The 20,253-nt window shown below is 45.2% G+C and overlaps 2 protein-coding genes across 2 annotated transcripts in view; one reads left to right on the top strand and one right to left on the bottom strand.

The window, feature by feature from the left end:
• The window catches only part of LOC146989352 (NACHT, LRR and PYD domains-containing protein 12-like), a 28,435-nt gene extending 20,067 nt beyond the window's left edge, over positions 1–8,368 (top strand). Inside the window, exons 7-9 of the mRNA XM_085772997.1 lie at positions 1,298–1,471; positions 7,634–7,680; positions 7,821–8,368. Of these exons, the coding sequence (XP_085629123.1) occupies positions 1,298–1,471; positions 7,634–7,680; positions 7,821–8,359 (760 nt within the window). The 3' untranslated portion in view covers positions 8,360–8,368. The remainder of the gene's footprint in view (positions 1–1,297; positions 1,472–7,633; positions 7,681–7,820) is intronic.
• A 4,419-nt stretch (positions 8,369–12,787) lies between these two features.
• Positions 12,788–14,503, bottom strand: LOC146989353 (uncharacterized). The gene is made up of 2 exons (XM_085773049.1): positions 14,111–14,503; positions 12,788–14,065 (listed from the first exon to the last, which is right to left on the bottom strand). The coding sequence occupies exons 1-2, from the start codon at positions 14,501–14,503 to the stop codon at positions 13,574–13,576; spliced, it is 885 nt and encodes a 294-aa protein (XP_085629175.1). The 3' UTR covers positions 12,788–13,573.
• Between the last annotated feature and the right edge of the window lie 5,750 nt (positions 14,504–20,253).

Below are 20,253 nucleotides of genomic sequence, written 5' to 3' on the forward strand. Positions count from 1 at the left end.
CACTTGGTCGATCTCCGAGTGAATCGCCGCCGTGTTATTTTTAACTTCTGCTTTTAATGCCTGCAGCTCGTTTTTAAGGAAGTCGAAGTCGTCGGCAAGTGCGTTTTTCATTTCTGATTTTATCACCGCCAAAATTTCAGTTTTCAGCGAGAGAAGAATCTCCGACTTCAAGGACTTGGCGTCCATCTCTGGTTTAACGTTAGCTGACCGTAGATGTGGTGGAGATGGTCTTGCCGCGGTGCTAGTAGCAGTGTAGCTCCCGGCGGTGTTGGGCCTCGTGTTCGCTGCTCCAGTTTATTGAAATTTTTTCAGATTCGTCGCCATTCACTCAAACGTAGACTTCCTCTCAGCTTCGGAAATGTTTTCAGAGCAGATTAGTCAATATTTTAATGTACTGCGCGCTTATTAACTTAAAATAAAAAAGAAGTTTGACGGGAGCTCAAACAAACACGTCCTACTCCATCGCCAGCTCAACAGCGCCCCCCGAGGATACAGGTGTTTGTTAGATAGCTTTAACACCCTTCTGTAAGTTGTTGGTGATGATGCTCAACATCTGTTGAGATGTTCAGCGGTCTGTTGAGATTCTCAACATCTCTGTTCACATGATTTTGTAAAATTGAGAGTTTATTGTATTTTCTATCTCCAGTCTTTCAGAATGTCAGGTCACAGAGGAAGGCTGTGCTACTCTGGCCTCAGCTCTGAGCTCCAACCCCTCCCATCTGAGACACCTCTACCTGAGTAACAACAACCTGCAGGACTCAGGAGTGAAGCTGCTGTCTGGTGGACTGGAGAGTCCACACTGCAGACTGGAGACTCTCAGGTTAGGATACAGGTGTTTGTTAGACAGCTCTAACACCCTTCTGTAAGTTGTTGGTGATGATGCTCAACATCTGTTGAGATGTTCAGCGGTCTGTTGAGATTCTCAACATCTCTTTTTACATGATTTTGTAAAATTGGGAGTTTATTATATTTTCTATCTCTAGTCTGTCAGGATGTCTGGTCACAGAGAAAGGCTGTGCTTCTCTGGCCTCAGCTCTGAGCTCCAACCCCTCCCATCTGAGAGAGCTGGACTTGAGTAACAACAACCTGCAGGACTCAGGAGTGAAGCTGCTGTCTGGTGGACTGGAGAGTCCACACTGTAGACTGGAGACTCTCAGGTGAGGATACAGCTGTTTGTTGGACAGCTGATCTTGAACATCCTTCTGTAACTTGTTGGTGAAGATGCTCAACATCTGCAGGATTTTCCTGTTGATGTGATTTTCCAAAACTCTGAATTCATCATTTTTTCTATCTCCAGTCTGTCAGGATGTCTGGTCACAGAGGAAGGCTGTGCTTCTCTGGCCTCAGCTCTGAGCTCCAACCCCTCCCATCTGAGAGAGCTGGACCTGAGCTACAACCATCCAGGAGACTCAGGAGAGAAGCTGCTGTCTGCTGGACTGGAGGATCCAGACTGGAGACTGGAGACTCTCAGGTACAGTCAGACAACAATGACTCAGTCTGTCTCCTGTCTTTTATGTTTCCCTACTTGGTAGGGGTGGAGCCGAACCCGAATATGGTACTCGGAAAGGCACAAATAACGTGTTTTTTTACGAATACTTATTTTGAACAGATACTTTAAAAATCTATTTGTATCCGGGAAAAAGAAAAACATCATATCAAAAAGCTGCGTTTCCTCATGAGACCGCAGTGCATGCCCGATGAGTGAGTAAGGTTCAGCGGACGCCCCCCCCCCCCCCTCACTCCGAAACACCGCAGCTCCGACCCCCCCGCCCCCACAGCTCCATGGTGCTGCTGAACCAGGTGACGTCTGCGTTGTGGCTTGTCTGTGAAACGTGCGCTGGTCAGAGACTGGGCAGATCTGTCCCACTTGCTTTCTCCCCCACTACGTTGTGGGAGATCTCCACAGAGTAAAAGAAATAAACATTTTTTTCTCTCCCTCGCTCCGCTCGAGCACAGCTGAACCCGGCTGAAGCCCACTTCACAGGTGCGAGGCTGCTGCAGCTGCTGCTCCTGCTGACAGCAGACTGGGGGAGAAAAAAATTCTTTGGTTGGGTTTTAGGCAATGAAGAAAGGAGTTGGTTAAGTTTAGTAAAGACCAGGTATATGGAAAGCCGTTTTAGTCATAATGAAATAAATTAATAAATGCATAAATAAATAAATATAGCCATGAAATGAGTCCCAAATTAAATAAATAGGATGATAAATAGATATAAATGAAATATAAATACATATATTTTTATTTTAAAAACAACATTTTTATTTTTTCAGGAGACTTTTATTTTCTAACGCCTCATTTATTTATTTCCAGATACTTTTATTTCCTAATGTCACATTTATTTATTTCTGGGGTCTTTTATTTCATAACGTCACATTTATTTATTTCCAGATATTTTTATTTCATAACGTCACATTTATTTATTTCCGGCGACTTTTATTTCATAACGTCACATTTATTTATTTCCGGCGACTTTTATTTCATAACGTCACATTTATTTCACTGCTCTTTTATTTCATGCTGCAATATTCAAATGAGGGGGCGGGGTTATCTGGACCCTTTCAGAGTAAAACATCACACGACGGCCTATTTACCTTATTTTGCGCTGGATCTAGTGTGCGGAAGTGGTGTTGTGAATTGTCGACCGCTACTCAGCAACTTGATCAATAACTTGGGGAGGAGAATAGTGTTTTAAACATATTTCGTTTTTTCTAGTTTCTATTGTTACACATCGTCTCTCTGCCTTATGAGGTCATGTCGTTTAACGGCTAATGTTATGTGCTGCGTAGCTAACCAGCTAGCTATGTCTAGCATTATGTCCCTGCCACAGCAACTGGGTAAAGAGGAGACGGCAGTATGTCTCGAACACAAAGTGGAGAGGCAGCGTTATTGTGGAGCAGGCTAGCAGCATACAACCTGCACCCACCTCCCAAAGAAAATATATGATGAACAGCAATGAAAATATTTAAGTCATTACCGGGTGTACGTATAACCAGGGTAGAACAGCAGGAACGGGTGCCGCCGTGTCTGAATGATTATTAAACCATAGCCTACTAATGCAGCGGAGCTAATGTTGTTAATGTTGTTTTTTTACTGGTAAAATAAATAACTTAATACAATACAACCACATATTCATCAAGTCCGCGTTGAAAACTTCACTCGACTTTTATTTTGAGCTATGAGGTGATGCTCATTAATCAGCTGTGTAAACAGAAACAGTCTCTTTGTCTTCCGGACACCAGAGCCCAGACTGAAGAGGGAGACGAACCGCTCCGGTGTGATACCTGTCGCAGCAGTATTTTGTCTGTGTGTGTATGTGCGTGTGTGTGTCACCGGGACCCGACAGTGGGAGAGCAGGTCGGTGTGTCACATCCCTCCATCAGCCGCACCATGTCACCGCAGTGCTGGCGGTTATAAAGTCACGTTCACGGCAGTAGGCTCCGATTTCTCAAACACTTTATGTTTAATAAACTGCAAGCGCATTTCATGAGATCGCTGTTTCCTAACGTGATCGTTGATATCGATAGTTGATATCGATCGTTGATAGCCTACATCCACCAGTGATGACGTTATCAATCACCCGAGCGCTGGAGCTGCTACGCACCACTACCGGCGGCAACGATGACGGCTACTGCGGTCCGACAGCAACGGGACCATAATGACAAATTCACGTAAGCTACTGCTTCTCTGGGAAAGAGCAGAGCACGTAAACGTACTTGTTCTTCTCAACCGGAGTACCAGTACTAACACATAGCGAAGTGGATAGGGAAGTGGATTGTTCAACAATTCACAACACCACTTCCACACACTAGATCCAGCGCAAAATAAGGTGAATAGGCCGTCGTGTGATGTTTTACTCTGAAAGGGTCCAGATAACCCCGCCCCTCATTTGAATATTGCAGCATGAAATAAAAGAGCAGTGAAATAAATGTGACGTTATGAAATAAAAGTCGCCGGAAATAAATAAATGTGACGTTATGAAATAAAAATATCTGGAAATAAATAAATCTGACGTTATGAAATAAAAGACCCCAGAAATAAATAAATGTGACATTAGAAAAAATAAAAGTATCTGGAAATAAATAAATGAGGCGTTAGAAAATAAAAGTCTCCTGAAAAAATAAAAATGTTGTTTTTAAAATAAAAATATATGTATTTATATTTCATTTATATCTATTTATCATCCTATTTATTTAATTTGGGACTCATTTCATGGCTATATTTATTTATTTATGCATTTATTAATTTATTTCATTATGACTAAAACGGCTTTCCATATACCTGGTCTTTACTAAACTTAACCAACTCCTTTCTTCATTGCCTAAAACCCAACCAAAGAATTTTTTTCTCCCCCAGTCTGCTGTCAGCAGGAGCAGCGGCTGCAGATTATGATAGTTATACATGACTAGTTATACATGACTATAAGCCAATTGTAACACATAATAACTATATTTATAATGCATTATAATAGAGTTATAATGCTCTATGATGTGTTATGCTAATTGTTATAAAGCCCTATGATCATTTATGAGTGTTTATTATGATAGTTATACACGACTATAAGCCAATTGTAACACATTATAACTATATTTATAATGCATTATAAATGTGGGCATGGTCAGCGAGGTACTAACAATTATAACGTATTATAATACCTGACCTTATTAGTCATGATAAAATGCTTTATAGTGTGTTATGATTATTGTTATAAAGCATTCTGATCATTTATGAGTGTTTATAACTATAGTTATACAGTGCTATAACCGCATTATACCTCATTATAAGTATGATAATAATGCATTATAGAGATAGGCATCAAATAAAGTGTTACCACAATTTTTAAGTTTCTTATGCATGTTATCAACGCAATGACATGACATATTTCAAGTTCTTAAAAAAAGATGTAGATAACACATATCAGGTGTAAAAAGTAGTATGTCTGTCAATGATCAAAGGTTGTAAATGGCTTTAACATGTCTAGCACTAGCTAACTCCAAAATTCTTCACTTTTAATGCTAACCAACTACAACTACCCACTAAACAATACTTAGGCCGATTTACCATGGCAATACATAAAAAGAAGAAGAAAGCAACCTTTTGTGTGTGTGTGTGTGTGTGTGTGTGTGTGTGTGTGGGCTATGTGTATGTTTCCGTTTTTACTGGTATGTTAAATCTGGTGTGCACCTGATGTCTTTCCTTCTCTCTCGCTCCCGATCCGCATAAAACTAGTAATAAAAACACAGACATACAAAAAAAAAACGTAATGGAAACACTGTTGCCACGGCTGACCACAGCGGTCCATGACAGCAAATTTGCTGAAAAGTTGCAGTGGCAAGGCCAAAGAATTCATGATTGAATTTGCATTAATAGTTGCAATTGTGACATCACAAAATCCTGGAGGGTGTGTATGTCCTATAGAAAAAAGGGTAGAATATAAGTTATATTATATTGAGTATTTAGTGGTAATATGTGACACAACCTCTGCTAAGGAATGGCTTCTCTGCAATACATTCTATTGGTGGTGGTAGTGGGGGTTCCGATGAACAAGAAAAGTAGGTGTGGCTGTTTTTTTCTCCATCAAGGAGTGTTTTGGGTGTAAAACTAATGTTTGCGATCAACTCAGAATCATGAAAACCCCCTAGTTTGACCCCTCACAAGTTACTTAAGGCCAAATTTAACATTTCGGAATGTTCAAAAATCCAGTTACGGGTACCCCAACTTTGAGTAGTTTTTTAGGGGGTTTCCCACGGGAGTTGAATTTCAACATTTTAAGACATGATATTACACACGTTCCTAAAGACAATTGTGAAGAAATTTCTTGGTAAGGATTTAGTTCCCAGATTTTCATATGTTGCCCTTACTATGGTCAGGAAGCATTACAAAGCAAACAATCAAAACAAACGAGAAAATACATAGCAAGAGCAAGGTAGCAAAGAGACAATGATAATTATACAATAAAAATGTATGCATTTAGCATGTGTCACCCTGTACAGTCCCACCACAGACAGGAGCAGTGTGTTGCAGACCCGGCCTTGGACACTCAGGCTGCAGACAAAGAGGGGAGACAGAAATCAAACTCAAATCACCATCCAGGAAAATAACACACATTTCATAAATAATAAAAAAATAATTAGCCTCAAACCTACACCTATGTTTAAGAGATCACATCCACAGGAACTAAACCAATAAATGAACACAGAAAATAAAGCCTAGTACGGTTCGGCACAGTACGGATCGGTACGGGTACGGTTCGGGTCACATATGGTCAGCTTTGCATTTCCGTGGTATAAAGGGGACTTTCAGGGGTAGGCGGAGTGCGTGCCGAAGCGTCACTACATCGACTTACGTAGTGACACTGGCTCGCGGTCCGGTTGAACCCTTTTTTTTTTTTTTTTAATTTTAAAACATTTATTTATTAAAGTATATGTGGTGATTTCTGCACATACAGACAGCGCCAAGTCAGCGCTGCTCCTCTGACCAGCACACACCTGAAGCTTCACTTTTCATTTACAGTCCTCAACGCAGGCGTTCCCGGTTCGAGTCCCGCGCCGGGCAGACCTTTCCTGCATGTCATTCCCCCTCTCTCTGCCTCCCCCTTTACTGTCTATCTCACTATATCAAATAAAGGTAAAAACGATAGATATAAAACCACTCTGACTGTGTTTCATCCTCCAGGTTGAACAGTAGTTTAGATATAAAACCACTCTGACTGTGTTTCTTCCTCCAGGTTGAACAGTAGTTTAGATATAAAACCACTCTGTGTTTCTTCCTCCATGTTGAACGGTAGTTTAGATATAAAACCACTCTGTGTTTCTTCCTCCAGGTTGAACAGTAGTTTAGATATAAACCACTCTGATTGTGTTTCTTCCTCCAGGTTGAACAGTAGTTTAGATATAAAACCACTCTGACTGTGTTTCTTCCTCCATGTTGAACGGTAGTTTAGATATAAAACCACTCTGATTGTGTTTCTTCCTCCATGTTGAACAGTAGTTTAGATATAAACCACTCTGACTGTGTTTCTTCCTCCATGTTGAACGGTAGTTTAGATATAAAACCACTCTGATTGTGTTTCTTCCTCCATGTTGAACAGTAGTTTAGATATAAACCACTCTGACTGTGTTTCTTCCTCCAGGTTGAACAGTAGTTTAGATATAAAACCACTCTGACTGTGTTTCTTCCTCCAGGTTGAACGGTAGTTTAGATATAAACCACTCTGTGTTTCTTCCTCCAGGTTGGACAGTAGTTTAGATATAAAACCACTCTGACTGTGTTTCTTCCTACAGGTTGAACAGTAGTTTAGATATAAAACCACTCTGTGTTTCTTCCTCCAGGTTGAACAGTAGTTTAGATATAAAACCACTCTGACTGTGTTTCTTCCTCCATGTTGAACAGTAGTTTAGATATAAACCACTCTGACTGTGTTTCTTCCTCCAGGTTGAACAGTAGTTTAGATATAAACCACTCTGACTGTGTTTCTTCCTCCATGTTGAACAGTAGTTTAGATATAAACCACTCTGACTGTGTTTCTTCCTCCATGTTGAACAGTAGTTTAGATATAAACCACTCTGACTGTGTTTCTTCCTCCATGTTGAACAGTAGTTTAGATATAAACCACTCTGACTGTGTTTCTTCCTCCAGGTTGGACCATGGTGGAGAGAACATGTTAAAACCTGGTCTCAGGAAGTGTAAGTGTGGATTTAATGTGACTAATGATCAGACAACAGCTCTGTCAGTTTGTCTTTAAATACAATGTTGATTCAATAATCAATCAATGAACCATCAGATGATGAACTGCAGCTGTGTTGTGTCTTGTTCTCTCCATCAGACGCCTGTCAACTGGAAGTGGACGTGAACACAGTGAGCAGAAACATCAAACTGTCTGACAACAACAGGACGGTGACATGTGTGGGACAGGATCAGTCGTATCCTGATCATCCAGACAGATTTGACTGGTTGCCTCAGCTGCTGTGTTCAACTGGTCTGACTGGTCGCTGCTACTGGGAGGTGAAGTGGAGCGGATGGGCTTATATATCAGTGAGTTACAGAGGAATCAACAGGAAAGGAAACAGTTATGACTGTGTGTTTGGAAAAAATGATCAGTCCTGGAGACTGGACTGCTCTTATAGTCGTTATTCTGTCTGGCACGACAACAGAGGAACACTCATCTCCTCCTCCATCTCTACCAGAGCAGCAGTGTATGTGGACTATCCTGCTGGCTCTCTGTCCTTCTACAGAGTCTCCTCCTCTAACAGACTGATCCACCTCCACACCTTCAACACCACCTTCACTCAACCTCTGTATCCTGGGTTTGGGTTCAGGTCTGGGCTCATCCATGGTGCCTCAGTGACTCTGGTTGATGTGTAGGATGGAGAGGGTTAGGGTTAGTTATTTGAACCACTGGTTGTGTCTTTAATTATCTTACGTTCACACTGTGTTAACACTTTTCTTCCAGCAGAGTCTGGAAGCTTCTCATGTTTTATTGTTTTAGGAGGAGAACAGCAGAGACTCTCAGACTTAGTAGAGAAATGTTTTCACCTTGATGTTGAACTGGTTCCACTGAAGCTTCAATAGTGAAGTGAAGTAACAAACACTCGTCCTGCCTGTTGTTCCAAAGTAGAATAAAGAAATCCAGGATCAGTGGAAAAGCAGGTTGGACAAGGTCTCATCAGTCCATCCTGGTTTAGTTGGTTGTTGGAACGCCGAGCCAGGCTGAGGAGCAGCTTGGTCAACCAGGTGGAACTAGTTCTCTGGTCAGTAGATGATTGATCACAGATTCACCGATGAGAGGACAGGTGTGGCTACTTTCCTCCAATCAACAGCAGATCTTAATGCTGACGTCAGCTGACTCACCTCTTTAAAAAAAAAGCACCGCTGTCGTAAAGCTCAGAGAGAGCAGACGGACAACTGTGGACTGACTGAATAATCCAAAACTATAATCACAACTCAAGTTCCTTTCACAGATTAACAGTTGTGCACTTTGCCTTAATGATGAGCAGTGGAAGTTGATTCACTGTACAAATTCCTTATAATCTGAAGTACATAACGAGTAATACAAGTTCATACAGCAAAAGTGGCCAAAAGTGCAACAGGTGAAAATTAATTAAATATGAGAACATTATGCAGTCTGCTGCTTCAATAAATTGCTGATAACAATGTTCAGATGAGGTGTATAAATTATCTGGAAGGAGCTCACACTTACTCAATTTTATATTCTCCAATATATTTTGTAACATATTTTATAAAAATAAAAATAAATCTATTGCTGTTTTTGCTCCATTGCTTTTTTATGAGGCAGCGCTGGCTGATGCAAAGATTCAGTGTGAGAAGAACATGAATAGGCCTAACTATGAAGAAAAGGATAATTCACATTGTAAATGTTTCATGTTGTTTGATTATTGTGAATGTATTTAGTTTGTTTATAAATCAGGCCAATGTGTACATAAGAACATGGAATAAATGTATGAAACACATTGATTTCTGACCAGAGTGACTGACTTCAGAATCAACTAACTGGTGCATTTATCACTTCTAGGCTAGACTACTGCAACTCTCTCCTGTCAGGATGTCCGAAAAACTCTCTAAAGAGTCTCCAGCTGGTCCAGAATGCCGCAGCAAGGGTTTTGACAGGAGTTAGGAAGAGAGAACACATCTCTCCCACCTTAGCTTCTCTCCACTGGCTATAGGATTTAGAATAGACTTCAAAATCCTTCTGCTGACTTATAAGGCTCTTAATGATAAGGCAAGGCAAGGCAAGGCAATTTTATTTGTATAGCCCGTTTTTACAAACAGTTTGTCTCAAAGGGCTTTACATGGCATCGTAACAACATCCTCTGTCCTTAGACCCTCACATCGACTGAGGAAAAACTCCATGGAAAACCCTTTTAACAGGAAAAAATCGGAGAAACCTCAGGGTGAGCAACAGAGGAGGGATCATCACCCAGGACGGACAGACGTGCAATAGATGTTGTTACAGACAAGAAAACAGTTTACAGTTTGTCACAGAATGTGCGAAATATGGAAATGTTAGCAGGAGTTGATGAAGGCAGTCCCTGGTGAGGGGAGGGGGCGGGGGGGGCAGGGAGAGCCGGTCAGCTCGATGGGAGGACTGGGTGGCAGACTGGTCCATGGGAAGGAAGGGGAGGCCGGTCTAACAGCAGGGGAAGGGGAGGGAGGGGGGCGATGCAGGTGGCGGCTGGTGCAGAGAGATGGAGCTCCGGTGGATCTGTGGAAACACAGAGAGAGAGAGAGACACCAAGGCCAAACTACAAAGTACAACAGAAAATGACAGTTCAAAAATATACTGAGGAGAGGAGAGGAGAGGAGAGGAGAGGAGAGGAGAGGAGAGGAGAGAAGAGAAGAGAAGAGAAGAGGAGGAGAGGGCTCTGTGTAACCAGATATGTCCCCAGCAGTCTAAGCCTATAGCAGCGTAGCTATAAAATGGTTCAGAGCTACCTGAACCAGCCCTAACTAAAAGCTCTGTCATAAAGGAAGGTCTTAAGTCTAGACTTAAATGTAGTTAGAGTGTCTGCCTCTTTGACCCATGGAGAGAGCTGGTTCCACAGTAAAGGAGCCCGGTAACTGAAGGCTCTACCTCCCAGTCTGTTTTTAGAGATACTGGGAGTCACTAACAGACCTGCGTTCTGGGAGCGGAGTGCTCTGGTAGGACAGTAAGGAATGATTAGTTCTTTCAGATAGGTTGGAGCTTTATCATTAAGAGCCTTATAAGTCAGCAGAAGGATTTTGAAGTCTATTCTAAATCCTACAGGAAGCCAGTGGAGAGAAGCTAAGGTGGGAGAGATGTGTTCTCTCTTCCTAACTCCTGTCAAAACCCTCGCTGCGGCATTCTGGACCAGCTGGAGACTCTTTAGAGAGTTTTTCGGACATCCTGACAGGAGAGAGTTGCAGTAGTCTAGCCTAGAAGTGATAAATGCATGTACTAGTTTCTCAGCATCACTCTGGGAGAGGATATTCCTAATCTTAGTGATACTGCGCAGATGGAAGAAGGCGGTCCTAGTCACGTGCTTTATGTGGGAGCTAAAGGAAAGGTCCTGGTCAAAAATGACTCCAAGGTTCCTCGCGGTTGTACTCGGGGTCAGGGTGATGCCATCTAGAGTAGCGATCTGATTGGAGAACGTGTCCCTGAGATGTTTAGGTCCAAACACAATAACCTCAGTTTTATCTGAATTCAGTAGCAAGAAGTTAGAGGACATCCAGGATCTAATGTCTTTCAGACAGTCTTGCAGATTGATGAGGCGGCTTCTGTCATCTGGCTCCATGGACAAGTAGAGTTGCGTATCATCAGCATAACAGTGAAAATTGATTGAGTGCTTCCGGATGATGCCACCTAATGGGAGCATGTAAAGAATGAAGAGGATTGGCCCTAAGACTGAACCCTGCGGTACACCATACGTAACTCTGCTATACTCTGAGTGGTCGTTATTAACATTAACAAATTGAAACCTGTCAGATAAGTATGACTTAAACCATTTTAGGGCAGTTCCTTTAATCCCTATTTCATGATCTAGTCTCTGCAGCAGGATGCTGTGGTCGATGGTGTCGAATGCAGCACTGAGGTCCAAAAGTACAAGAACAGAGACGAGACCTCTGTCTGAAGCTATAAGAAGATCATTAGAGACTTTGACAAGTGCTGTTTCAGTGCTATGGTGTTCTCTGAATCCAGATTGGAAAGCTTCAAAGAGCACGTTGCTGTGCAGATGTTCATGTAGCTGCTCCAGGACAATCTTCTCAAGGATCTTAGAGATGTAAGGAAGGTTGGATATAGGCCGATAGTTGGCTAGGACATCTGGGTCAAGAGAAGGTTTTTTAAGTAAAGGGTTAATGACAGCCACCTTGAAGGCATGTGGCACGTAGCCTGTGGCTAAGGAAAGATTGATTTGGTTCAGAAAATAAATGTTAATTAAGGGGAAGACATCCTTAAGTAGTCTTGTCGGAACTGGGTCCAGCAGACATGTGGCTGACTTGGAAGAAGTAATTGCAGAAGTTAAGTCTAACAGGTCGATGGGAGAGAAGCTGTCCAAGTGTGAACCAGGTCTGGGAGGTGCTTCTATGGGTACCGTAATCTGTGGTCCATTACTAGCAATTTTTGTTCTAATATTAATTATCTTTTCGGTAAAGAAAGTTAGGAAGTCGTTGCTGCTGAGAGTTGGAGGGATGGATGGCTCAACAACACTATGGTTCTTGGTTAGCCTGGCCACAGTGTTGAAAAGGAACCTGGGGTTGTTCTTATTCTTTTCTATTAGAGATGAATAGTAATTGCTTCTAGCATTACGGAGTTCTTTTTTATATATTAATAAACTATCCTTCCAGGCTTGACGGTCTTCCTCATGTTGGCTGGAATGTGTTTTCCTTTCCAGCTGTCTGGTCTTCTGTTTCAAAGCGCGCAAGTTTGGGCTGTACCAGGGAGCTATTCTTTTCTGATTGATAACTTTCTTTTTCAGGGGAGCTACAGCATCAAGTGTTCCAAGGAGTGTTGCTGCAGTGCTATCCACAAGATAGTCCACCTGTGTGGGGGTGAAACCAGCATAACTGCCCATAATATGGTTACAGAATGTGGTGAAGTCAGCATCACTGCCCATAATATGGTTACAGGATGTGGCAGCAAGCTCTGCTGGAATAAGCTCTTTAAATCTAGAAACAGCAGTGTCAGATAGACATCTACTGTAGCGGGATTTTTTTCCCAGGTAGGATATAATTTGTTAAAGTAAATTCAAAAGTTATTAAAGAATGGTCGGACAAGACGGGGTTCTGAGGAAGAACTGTGACATGGTCAGCTTCTATTCCATAAGTAAGTACTAAGTCAACGATATGATTAAAAGTGTGAGTGGGTTTGTTTACCCTCTGAGAGAAGCCGACTGAATCCAAAAGTGACTTGAACGCAGTAGCCAGACAATCATCATCGACGTCCACATGAATGTTAAAGTCACCCACTATAATGACTTTGTCTGAGCTCATTGCTAAATTTGACAGAAAGTCAGGGAATTCTTCTAGAAACTCAGAATAAGGTGCAGGAGGACGATACACTACAGCAAGTAAGAGTGGTTTTTCTGCTTTCCAGGCTGGGTGAGAGAGGCTGACAGTAAGGCTTTCAAATGTATTATATGAACTATTATGTCTAGGGTTGATAATCAGATTTGACTGATAAATAGCAGCCACTCCTCCTCCTCGGCCTGTGTTACGAGGCACATGACAGTTAATGTAACTAGGAGGGGTAGATTCATTCAAACTAACATATTCATCTTGCTGCAACCAGGTCTCAGTTAGTGTTAATATGTCAATATGGTGACTTGTAATTAAGTCATTCACTAGGAGAGACTTGGATGGGAGAGAACGAATGTTGAGCAAACCACATTTAATAGTTCTATTAGTTTGGCTTGCTGGAGCAGTGGTTTTGATTTTAACTAAGTTGCTATAAACAACTCCTCTAGATTGGGGTTTAGGCTTAGACAGCCTCGAGGCAGACACAGTTTCTATAGGCTGGGTGGGTGACAACAAGAGGGACCCAGCAGAGGGGCGTCTTAAACTGCGGCTCTGCCTGCTGGTCTGAACTCTGGGTGCTTGTCAGGGATTAGCACGGCTAATAAAGTTCCCTATATTCCTAGATAGGAGGGATGCGCCATCCAGAGTAGGATGGACGCCATCTCTCCGAATCAGACCAGTCTTTCCCCAGAAGGAGGTCCAGTTATCTATGTAAGCCACGTCGTTATCTAAGCACCACCTAGACATCCAGCGATGGAATGAACGCATGCGGCTAAACATATCGTCACTCACTAGGTTGGGCAGCGGGCCAGAGAAAATTACGGAGTCCGACATTGCCTTTGCAAAGTTGCACACCGAAGCCATATTAACCTTAGTTAACTCCGACTGGCGAAGCCTGGTGTCATTAGCGCCGACATGGATTACAATCTTACTGTATTTAACCTTACGTTTACATGCCAGCAGCTTCAGATTAGCCTCAACGTCGCCCGCTCTGGCCCCTGGGATGCACTTTATGCTCGCTGGTTTCTCTACCTTCACGTACCGTAAAATGGAGCTGCCAATGACTAATGCCGACTTCACAGCGGGGCTGTGAGCAACAGAGTCGACATGTTGAGTTACGTTCTCAGCGGGTGTGTCGCTGAGTGGGGAAAAGCTGTTGGAGACGTGAAGGGGTTGGTGGGCCAACACGGGCTTATTGCGTCTATGTTTCCCTCGGTTTGTTGTCACCCAGCCGGACTGACTAGTTCCCGGCTGCACGGGGGCTGGGAGGGAACTGCTAGCGGCAGCTAGGCTAGGTGGCTCTTCACCGGCTAAGCTGGTCTGTGAAGCTACTATAGCTGGACTAGCCTCCATGGTGCGGAGCCGGGACTCTAGCTCGCTGAGCCTCGCCTCCAGAGCTACAAACAAGCTACACTTATTACACATACCATTACCACTAAAGGAGGCAGAGGAGTAGCTAAACATCTGACACTCAGAGCAGGAGAAGGAGAGAGAGGAGGGAGGGGAAGCCATAGCTAGTATGCTAAGCTAACTAGCGGACCTGTGGCAAATATCTGCAGTCGTCAGCTTTATTGTCACGGGTGGTTTCAGAGTCAGGACTGGTGGATGTGTGGAGGCTTAAACATCCTCAGGCGAGGCAGTATACCTGGGTAAGGGTGGTCGATGGGAGGGTGAGGGCAGCCAGGCTGGACAGGCTCTACATCAGCCATGGCTACAGCAACAGGCTACTGAGCAGCCATATTCTCCCAGTAGGTTTCACTGACCATCATCTAGTCACTGTAGAGTTTCACAGCTCACCAACCACCAGAGGCAGCTCCTACTGGCACTTTAATGTGAGGCTGTTACAGGACCAAGTTTTCTGTCAGACTTTTCAGACATTTTGGGGAACATGGAGGGACAGGAAGAGGGATTTTGTGTCTCTGAGTCAATGGTGGGAGGTGGGAAAGGCTCACATTAGGGTTTTCTGTCAGCAATACACAAGTCATTCCACAGCAACAGTCAGGAGAGTCATTAGGGACCTAGAAAAGGAAATTGGGGATTTAGAGAGCAGTGTTCTTACTGGCAGCAGCACAGACAGCAGCAGACTTCAGATTAAGAAGCAGGAACTAGGTTCTTTCATGCAGGAGAGGGTTAAAGGGACCCTGGTCAGGTCTCGCTTTATAAATATTAGAGACATGGATGCTCCCACTTCTTTTTTCTTTAACTTGGAGAGGTCTGTGTCGCAGACCAAGCAGATGGTCTGTCTCCGCCTCCCTGATGGCTCTTTATCCACGGACCCGGTGAAGATGAGGCAGCATGCTGTGGATTTTTACAGCGCCCTCTACAGGAGGGAGGACTGTTCCAGAGAGTGTGTGGACGAGCTGCTGCAGGACCTCCCTCAGCTGACGTCTGGGGACAGAGCGGTGCTGGATGCTGAGGTCTCTCTGGAGGAGCTCACCGCTGCTGTGGCTCAGATGGCTTCTGGTCGCGCTCCTGGACTGGACGGACTCCCGGCGGATTTTTATAAACATTTTTGGAGGTGTCTTGGAACTGACCTGTGTGAGGTGCTGGGAGAGGCCTCTCAGACCGGCATCTTACCAACATCATGCAGGCTTGCAGTCCTCTCACTGCTGCCTAAGAAAGGCGATCTGGCTTTGCTGGAGAACTGGAGACCGGTTGCTTTGTTATGTACTGACTATAAACTTTTATCCAAAGTGCTAGCAAACAGACTCAGGAATGTGATGGGAATAATAGTCCACAGGGACCAGTCATACTGTGTACCGGACAGAACCATCACTGACAATCTTTTTCTTGTGAGAGACTTACTGGACATTTGTAAATTGCATAACATGGATGCTGGTGTCATCTCTTTAGATCAGGAGAAAGCTTTTGATCGAATCGATCACGGGTTTCTTTTTTCCACTTTAAGAGCTTTTGGTTTTGGAGATGGTTTTGTTTCACTGTTGAGTTTGTTGTATAGTGAAGCTTGTTGTTTGGTCAAGGTGGGGGGGGGGCTGAGCTGTCCAGTGCAGGTACAGAGGGGCATTAGGCAGGGGTGTCCACTCTCTGGTCAGCTGTACTCGTTGGCCATTGAGCCACTTCTGGCCAAGTTGAGATCCAGGCTGTCTGGGATCAGTTTGCCGGGGTTGCTTCACCGGCCCCCACTGGTGGTTTCGGCCTATGCTGATGATGTTAATGTCTTTATTCGGAATCAGGGAGACGTGTCCTTTCTTACACATGCCTTGGATCTTTTTAGCAAAGCTGCTTCAGCAAGGGTAAATTGGGGGAAAAGTGAGGCTTTGCAGTTGGGGTCGTGGGGGGAAACAGGGGCACCGGTGTTACCAGGGAACCTGAGCTGGGGAAGGCAGGGCATGAAGGTGCTGGGGGTGTTTCTGGGGAGTGAGGAGTTTCAGAAGAAGAACTGGGAGGGTGTGATGGAGAAAGTGTGTGCCAGACTGTCTAAGTGGAAATGGTTGCTCCCTCAGCTCTCCTACAGGGGCAGAGTCCTGATTGTCAATAACTTAGTTGCCTCGACCCTTTGGCACAAGCTGAGGGTCTTGCAGCCACCGAGGGGCCTGGTCGAAGCCATCCAGAGGAAGACGGTGGATTTCTTCTGGTCGGGACACCACTGGCTGAGATCAGCGGTGCTGCACCTGCCGGTACATGAGGGTGGACAGGGCCTGGTGAACATCGCAGCACGGGTCGCGGCTTTCAGGCTGCAGACGGCCCAGAGACTCCTGTACAGTTTTGGTCTGCCGTGGATGGACACAGCCTGCCTGCTGCTGAGGAAGGCCGGTCGTCTCTGGTACGATAAACATCTGTTTCTGCTTGAGCTCAGCTCAGTGGACTTATCTGGTTTGACATCGTTTTACCAGTCGGTGCTCGAGGCGGCGCAGGTCTTCACGTTCCAGTGGAAGGCTGTTTTAACACCGGGGATGTGGCTCTTTGAAGAACCTCTGCGATGGAACAGTTTTATCACCTCGGGGGTCCTGTCCTCCGACAGCCTCAGGGTCAGACTGAGGGAGGCCGGCTGCCTGAAGCTGGGTCACCTCCTAAGGACCTCCATCCCTCACCTGGCAGAGCGACTCAGCATTAGGTCCAGCAGAGTGCTGCACAGGCTGGTGGCAGAGGTCTGTGGGTCCCTGCCGGAGGTTCTTAGGGGGTTTGTGAAGGACCGGACTGTTCTGGACCAGTGGGATGAGCAGCATGAATATGTGTTTCCGGCCCTGATGGTTTCTCCTGCGGTTGGCCAGTGGCGTGAGGAGGAGGACCTCCTGCTTTCTCTGAGGACCCCACAGCTGGGAGACCTGGAGTCTCTGGGGAGAAAGGAGGCGTACAACATCGTTGTGAAGGTGGCAGGCCTGCGCTCTCTGGCCGAGTTGAAGGTGTCGAGGTGGACTGAGTTTTTTGGCAGGGGCTCTTCTCCAGGAGGTTGTTGGCGGTCCCTGTACAAACCCCCCGTTGAAAAACGGACGGGCGACCTCCAGTGGAGGATTGTACATGGGGCCATAGCTACAAACAGGTATCTGGCACACCTTGATCCTAGCACGGGGGTCAGCTGCTCCTTCTGCTCCGACACTGAGACGTTACAACACCTGTTTGTCCAGTGTCCCAGACTGGAGCCTCTGTTCAGGCTGCTGCAGGGCTGGTGCAGGGGTTAGGGGAGCACTTCACTTCCTGTTTATACATCTACGGGCCACGCTACTCTGCAAGGAAGAAGGCAACACACACACTCATCAACTACATCTCAGGGTTAGCGAAGTTAGTCACTTGGAAAACACGTAAGAACAGGGTGAGGGGTCAGGGGTCACAGGAGGTGGTGGCTATGGTAACGGGGATGCTGGCAGCTCGGCTCTCCTCTCTCCTCCTCTCCTCTCCTCTCCTCTCCTCTCCTCTCCTCTCCTCTCCTCTCCTCTCCTCTCCTCTCCTCTCCTCTCCTCTCCCCTCCCCTCCCCTCCTCTCCTCTCCTCTCCTCTCCTCTCCTCTCCTCTCCTCTCCTCTCCTCTCCTCTCCTCTCCTCTCCCCTCCCCTCCTCCCTTCTCCACTCCTCTCCCCTCCCTCCCCTCCCCTCCTCCCTTCTCCACTCCTCTCCTCTCCCCTCCCCTCCCCTCCTCTCCTCTCCTCTCCTCTCCCCTCCTCTCCCCTCCTCTCCCCTCCCCTCCCCTCCTCTCCTCTCCTCTCCTCTCCCCTCCTCTCCCCTCCTCCCCTCCCCTCCTCTCCCCTACCCTCCTCTCCCCTCCCCTCCCCTCCACTCCCCTCCTCCCTTCTCCTCTCCTCTCCCCTCCCCTCCTCTCCCCTCCTCCCCTACCCTCCTCTCCCCAACTCTCCTCTCCCCTCCTCCCTTCTCCACTCCTCTCCCCTCCCCTCCCCTCCCCTCCCCTCCCCTCCACTCCCCTCCACTCCCCTCCTCCCTTCTCCACTTAGGGTTAGGCGTGGCGTGTGTGTGTGTGTGTTAGGGTTGTATATCTCCACCACTGACCCGTCTAGAGAGACACGCGTCTATATGGGACAGGCTTTTATTTAATTCAGAACAAACCTTATGCTCAGCAAAGGTGGAAAATATATAGTCTATAATAAAATGGTTCTGTTGTTCCTGTTTAAAAGAATCAGAATATAAGGAAATAATCTGATCCAGAGCAGCATTCATTTACAAGTTTAATCAGCACAGATTAAACATTTAATAACTCCGGTGCGCTCACCTCGCTTCTCTCTGACTCGTCGGTGCTCATGGTTGTGATTGGTCTGCTGCCTTGAATCCGCCCTTTATACGTACGTGTTCACAGATTCACAGCAAGACAAGTCGGGGTTGAGTTAGCGAGTTGATAACCAGCGTCGTGGTACCGCTGATCCAGAGTGACAGTGTTGTGGAGGTTCAGCTGGATAGGCTGAGAGTAACCCCGGGTAGGCTGAGCTCGCTTCGTGGTACAGGCCTCAGCTCTCCCTACAGGTGGAGGCTCAGCCCTCACTTCACGTTTTTATTTACACACAGTTAACACTGAAATAATAAGTCCTGAAGGTAGCAAAGGGAAGAAGACTTAAAGTTAAATGACAGCACTGACACTTTCTCCCCCACCCAAGCAATAACTGTGTCAACCACAAAGTCACATCCGCTCTGTTCTCAGAAAAGTCTTCCTGTTGAGTTGTTCCACTTCACTTTGCTTTGACAGCAGCTCAGAGACCAGTCAACTGTCACTGACTGAAGGATAAACTGATGAAGATCCTCACATGTTAAAGTCCTGATGGAAAGTCTGTAAGTTCTGTTACTTTTCTCTCTTTCTCACTCTTTCTCTCATTTTCTGTTTGCAGTTCCCTGTTTTCTACTTCCTGTCTTTCCTGTTGTGTTCACTGTTGTCATGTTAATGTCTCTACTCTTTGACTCTGAAATGATTATAGACTGATGCTAACCTCTAACCTTTAAATTGACGGAGATATTGAGGATTAAAAAAAAACAACCCTGCACCAGTCCCAACCTGGTTAGATGCGAACATGAACTGATGAAACCTCTTGGATGAGAGGTGAAACATCTTCCTAGACAAATAACCAAGTCCAGTTGCATTCTATTTAAATTTCCTTGAGAAAACCTGCAAAATGTACACGTTTGGGGCCTAGGGTGCCCTGAGGGTTCATGTCTCTACTCTTTCACTGTAAAGTGATTATAGACTGATGCTGATGCTTCTCTCTGTGTTTCCTCGCCATGTGAAGGAAGAACGACTCTGACTGGATGTGGGTCTGAATTCACCTGGTGAGTGTCGTCTTTGTTCTACCACTCAGCTGATTCATGTTCTCAGTCCAGAGGGGAACTCTCCTTTATTCTGTTGTTCCCCAGTGGATAAAGGTTCAGTTGTACATGAAGGAAGGTGGTGAACTTTGCAAGATTTGACAGAACAGTTTGATGTCAGAAGGATATGAACTTTCCTTTCTTCAGCAAAATCTGCCGGTTGACAGCAGAATGACACTGTGGTGGACAGGTGTGTAAACCTTGTTGTTGTGACTGAGTGCAGCTCTCCCTGCAGGTGGAGGCTCAGCTATGGATCAGTGTGAGGACAGAGAGGAGGGAGCCGTCCCCTCTGAAACCACTGTGTGGGGAACATGAGAGCCAGACCAGAGGTCAAAGGTGAGATGAGGATCTCTAACTGTCCAGGACTCAGATCTCTGCTCTGTGGAGCAGCACGGGTGGAGATACTGCTGTTATCTGATAGCAGCTTTTTAATGTGACAGGGTTGTGCATTATTGTTTTACTATTATTATTGGTACTAATAACAGTGAATAACTCATTTAAATCA

This window comes from Trachurus japonicus, chromosome 3 (genome assembly GCF_045865225.1).
Source record: "Trachurus japonicus isolate A0001 chromosome 3, Traja_1.0".
In the NCBI taxonomy this organism is placed as follows: Eukaryota; Metazoa; Chordata; class Actinopteri; order Carangiformes; family Carangidae; genus Trachurus; species Trachurus japonicus.